A 5,371-nucleotide genomic window follows, 5' to 3' on the forward strand; every position below is an offset into this window, starting at 1 on the left:
TGGAGAAGTGGCATATAGGCTACAACTGCCTGATCAGTCCAGGATCCATCCAGTTTTTCATGTATCACTATTGAAGAAAGCAGTGGGAGACTATCAGGTTCTAGGCGAACTTCCCAAAGATTTGGAACTCACAGATGACAGTGATGTGTACCCAGAGAAGGTCATGGGCTCTAGGGTGACTATGAAGGGAGGAGTGACTGTGCAACAAAGTCTCATTAAATGGAGGCACAAGACATGGGAGGATAATGCAGTGTTGCAGGGTCAATTTCCAGATTTTTGCCTTGAGGACAAGGCCGTTTCTATGGAGGCGGGAATTGATAGAAAGATGGATCAAGTGGTGGGCCTTGACAGTGGGCCCAAACCAAAGGTTTGGAGGGTTTACAAGAGAAGTAAAAGAATAAAAGAATAAAAGAAATAATCATAGGAGTTTGTTAGAGTTATTATAGGAATTAGTTATTACAGAAGTTTGTTATTTTAATTAGGGGGGTTTGTTTCGATAAAATAGGAATAAGCTTGTGGCTATAAAAGAGGACAGAAAGGTAGGATTTAGGTATCGGGGAAATCAATTAGGGTTCACCATCTTGGTGAGGGAAGCACTGTGTGCTTAGGGGCTGATTGGTATTCACTATCAGTTGTTACTTTCATTATTATTTTACAATCGATTCATTCTTTTATTATTCCATTCAATTATTCTCTATTTCTCCCATATATGCATATAAGAACCTAACATATAACCTTAGTCAAAACAGAATCATATTAAAATGGTATTTCAACTTACAATTAATCTCAGTCTCTACACATTAAAAGGGTATTTCATCCATAGATTTGAGAAGAAACAAAGTGTCATATTTTGGATCGAGTTCTTTCAACTTCAGCTAGGGCTTCGTTAGTGAGGTTGTTGATAGCATATCTAGATTTGTTTTTGGAAGATTTGGCTTTTGTGAAAGATCTTTGCAAGTATGATTATGATATGAAAATCAATGTCGTAAATCATCAAAAGAAAAAAGAAAAAGAGGAAGAAGGAATAAGAGAAAGAGCGGCGGGAAAGAGGAAGGAAGAAAATATTTTGAAGATCTAGCTTCTGGTCAGAGTGAAGGAATAAGAGTAAGAGAGATATGAAGAAGGGAGAGAAAAAGGAGGAAAAGGATGCTGAGAAGTAATTTCAAAAATAAACATTGATAGAAGAGAAAAGTTGAAGAATTTGAATTGAAAAGGTTTCTTTTAAACCAAATGCAATAAAATCAGTTGTCATCCTAAGAAAAGCGGAAGAAGATAAAGGAATGGGTTATTAATCTCTTAATTCTTCAAATATATAACAGCTTGAAAATGAGTAACAGCTTCAAATATATAACAGCTTGATTACACTGCTTTCATTTCTCATTTTTCTCGGAGCCATCTTCAATTAAGTCAGTGTAGTAGTGGATTACCGAAATATATTTTTAAAATTTGGAAGAGCACTTCTGAATTTTTTTTTTCAAATGAGTTAAGATATGTGTTATTAAGATGGTTTGAATATAAATATTTCGGAAATTTTACAAATGGTGATCCTTCACCCTATTTGATAGGAAAAGTAATGGCATAGGTAAATAAAAGAAAAAGAAATAGCAGGTCAGCATTCTTTATCACTGGATGATCTACGAATTTGGTTACACTTATACGTTTAACAATAATTGTTGGTTAACTAATTTACTTCAATAACAAAAAAAAAAACAGTTTTTTCTATGACATACAGTAATATACAACGTTGTCTTAAAAAAAAGTTGATGCTGAAGAAGGATTAAAATATGGATATCAGAAATTCAATTCATCGTGTAATACTAATGATGTGCACTTAAAAAATAACTTCAAAATCCATAAAAGAAGTTAGTTTAGATAGAAGTGTATAATAAACAAATGCATTTGGAAATTGTGGCCTTCTCACAGGAGGAAGCTCAATCATCAACTTCAGCTTTAATCTCCTTCAGCAAATCTTCCTTGTAATCTTCAAATGTTTCAGGGAAAATTCTGACAGTGCCATCCTCAACAACCCAAATTTGACTTCTTTCTTCATCATCACAGACCCGCGATATCAATCTAGAATCGTGACTAACAAGAATAACTCCACCTGTGAATTCATCCAGCGCATCGGCCAATGCGTCAATACTTTGCATATCCAGATGATTCGTCGGTTCATCTAACAATAAAATGTGAGGTTTTGACATGGATATCGACGTGAAAACCACCCGAGATTTCTGCCCTCCCGATAGTTTGACAATGGGGGTAAGATGATTATGACTAGGTAGCCCAAATTTGCCAAGTTTTGCACGGACAGTCTCCTGCTTACTAAGTCCCTCCTGGTCTGGGTGGAGGCGAAGGAGATACTGAACAGGTGTTTCGTCCATCGTCAGCAGGTCCACAAAATGTTGTGAGTATCTCCCTATTCTCAACTTCTGACTCCTTTGAACTTCGCCTTCCTTTGGATTCAAATCACCGGCTAGAAGATTTAGCAGTGTAGATTTTCCAGCTCCATTAGGCCCAACAATGGCAACACGAGTCCCCATATCAATGCCAACATCAACATCGGAGAGTCTGAAATCCTCTCGGTTTGGATAGCTGAAGCTCACATTAATAACCTGCAGAAGTGGAGGTGTGAGCTCAGTAGGTTCAGGAAAGTGGAACGCCACGCTGTAGTCTCTCCACTTGTGTGGTACCTCTACTTGCGCCTCATCCTCATCACCCTTTCCCTTACTTTTGCTTTTCGACGCCTCCTTAGCAGCTGCGAACTTAGCTCGATCCTTCACCTTATCTTGTTGAGCCTTGTTTCCAGTCCTTCTAGCGGCTTTCAATTGCTTGTCGTAAATCTCATACTTCTTATTCACCTCTCTACGACGCTGTTCATACCCACTCTCAAAAGCATCAAAATTTCCACGATAGAAATGAAGTTTCAAATCATGCAGGTGAATAATTTCAGAGCATACAGTATTGAGGAAATCTCTGTCGTGCGATACAACCACCAAAGTTTTCTTCCAACGACACAGGTACTCTTCCAACCAGAGAACAGCCCTCAGGTCAAGATGATTAGTGGGTTCATCGAGCAATAATAAAGTGGGCTGAACGTAAAGTGCCCGAGCTAATGAAATTCTCATCCTCCACCCACCACTAAAGGATTTTGTAGGACGGCCCTGCATATCCTTTGTAAAACCCAGACCGGCTAAAATCTTTGACGCTTGAGGTTCAGCAGCATCAGACCCCATCAGTTGTAATTTTTCATACAGCTCTGCGAGCTTTTCTCCGGCATCCTCATCCTCATCCTCATTAGTATCATCTTTATCCACACCCTCTTTGCCAGAAGCTGCATTCTGTAAATCTGCAACTTGTTGTCGAACTTTAACAAGTTCTGCATTGGCTGAAACGACGGCTTCGAGCGCGGTTTTATCATCCCCAACAACCTCCTGCTCAACCAGAAGGACATCAATATTCTTAGGTACTGGTATCTTCCTCCAAGCAAGAAGCTTCAAAAGTGTTGACTTGCCCATTCCATTCGGTCCAACCAAACCATACCGCTTTCCATGAGATATCTTCACGGATGCATTTTTCAGAAGTTCTTTACCCCGAGCAGACACAGAAAAATTTTCTATTGTTATATCTTTGACATTAGCATCAGCGTCCTCATCTCCATCAAGCACCGAAGTCCGACTTCCAATGACAACCGTGAAAGCATCACGATCATCCCTAAGAGCTTCTTTCCTCGCCTGTTCAGCGACATGGGCAGCTAAAATATCTTTCTTTTCACGCTTTTTCAACTCTTTTTCAGCAATAGACAATTCAAGAGGCTTCACATCAGGCCTACGCTTTTGCTCTAACTCCTCTTCGGAATCATCATCCTCATCAGAGGTAGGAAGATCAATATCATCAATGTATGTAGAAGCTTTTGGAGCAGGTTTTGGCTTTGGCTTATTCGAACAAGACACCTTTTCAGGCATACTGGCCAACTTGGCAGAGACAGAAAATTTTTCCTTCGATTTAGCCTTTGTAGATGGACCTGCATCCTCTGTCTTTTTCTTTCCCATTGAAAAAAACTGAAAAAGTGAATATTGTTGATGATAGTAGAATTGATACAAAAGAATCCCTATTTAAATCAAGAAAATGTCATTATAAAAATAACTAATATAAAATCTGATACTAAGAGATAATTTAAATTAATATAAAAATATCATAACATATATTTTATAATATTCTAAAAAATATCATTGTATGTTAGCGCCACAAGTGATCACATACACATGAAATTGATTTAATCATGTTTCGATATATTTCTTGCTTAGTTTTTCAAACAATTACCCTAATTCCCTAACACGAATCAACTCACTTAATCGTTGATTTATATCAAAGGACTCTCAATCATGAATCGCAGTGCGGTATGCAATTTTGTGGAATGCAATTCTTGCGCGCGATAAAGGAGAGGGGAAGTAAATCCGAAAAATAAAGTAAATAATAATAAAGGAAAACCTGAAAGAGATTATGGCTGCCGGCGGTGAAGTTGTCACAGTGTTTTCCGGGAACTTGATTCCGATCATTTGTTTTTTTGGATTTTAATATGACGGGTCAATGGATGTGGACGTCGATGTGGGTTGGGCTTTTCGATGAATTCCTCAATTTTGAGGATCCCACCTCTTCACACCCCCACATCCCCTAGGTTTTTACTTGTTATATTTTTGAAAATTTGTGTGTTTTTCTGAATTTTTGAAATTTTTTGAGGTTTTATTGAATTTTTGAAGAATTTTTTTACGAGCTTTTACCTGAATTTTGAGGGATCTATGCGTTTTTATCAAATTTTAAAAATATTATCAAATTTAAACTATTGAATTTTTCAAATTACATAAATCCTATGACTTTTTGTTGTTGCAATTAGTGGGATATATATATTTTGTATATCTTGAATTTATTTATTATTGATACTTGATGTGTTTAAACTAACGGGGTGATTTATTTACTTTGTTTGTTACATGATTGTGTCCTACTGAAGGTCGCATCCCACGAGTCAAAGTTAAAAAAGTTCTCATATGTTTCGATGTTAGAGCAGGTAAGGCAGATTGTTGACAATTGTGGTCTTCTGTTATTGACCAATTTCTTCCTGACCATGCTTAATGTTTCACTCTTGATGGTCTTTGTTGAGCGATGGTCCAAGGAGACATCTTCCTTTCATTTGTGGAGATTTCTATCACTTTGGATGATGTTTCATCCTTGCACAGTGTGCGAATGATTACTTTGAATGGTACCTTACTTTATTACACTCTCGCATCATCTCACATGTCGAGCATACAAACGATGTTATAAATTGTTACTTCAAAGTCGATTGGTCGCTTTGTTAGCCAACAATGATATTTTCTCC

At 37.4% G+C, this 5,371-nt stretch overlaps 1 protein-coding gene across 3 annotated transcripts; it reads right to left on the reverse strand.

Moving 5' to 3' along the window:
- Positions 1-1,777: 1,777 nt before the first annotated feature.
- Positions 1,778-4,658, reverse strand: LOC127074602 (ABC transporter F family member 4). Of its 3 annotated transcripts, none has more exons than XM_051015933.1 (2): positions 4,489-4,658; positions 1,778-4,108 (listed from the first exon to the last, which is right to left on the reverse strand). In XM_051015933.1, the coding sequence occupies exon 2, from the start codon at positions 4,047-4,049 to the stop codon at positions 1,932-1,934; it is 2,118 nt and encodes a 705-aa protein (XP_050871890.1). In that variant the 5' UTR covers positions 4,050-4,108; positions 4,489-4,658; the 3' UTR covers positions 1,778-1,931. The 3 variants fall into 3 exon arrangements, with proteins under 3 accessions (XP_050871890.1, XP_050871891.1, XP_050871889.1); XM_051015934.1 differs by having other exon boundaries at positions 1,778-4,040; positions 4,489-4,657; XM_051015932.1 differs by having other exon boundaries at positions 1,778-4,058; positions 4,489-4,656.
- Positions 4,659-5,371: the final 713 nt, after the last annotated feature.

Source organism: Lathyrus oleraceus, chromosome 4 (genome assembly GCF_024323335.1).
Source record: "Lathyrus oleraceus cultivar Zhongwan6 chromosome 4, CAAS_Psat_ZW6_1.0, whole genome shotgun sequence".
In the NCBI taxonomy this organism is placed as follows: Eukaryota; Viridiplantae; Streptophyta; class Magnoliopsida; order Fabales; family Fabaceae; genus Lathyrus; species Lathyrus oleraceus.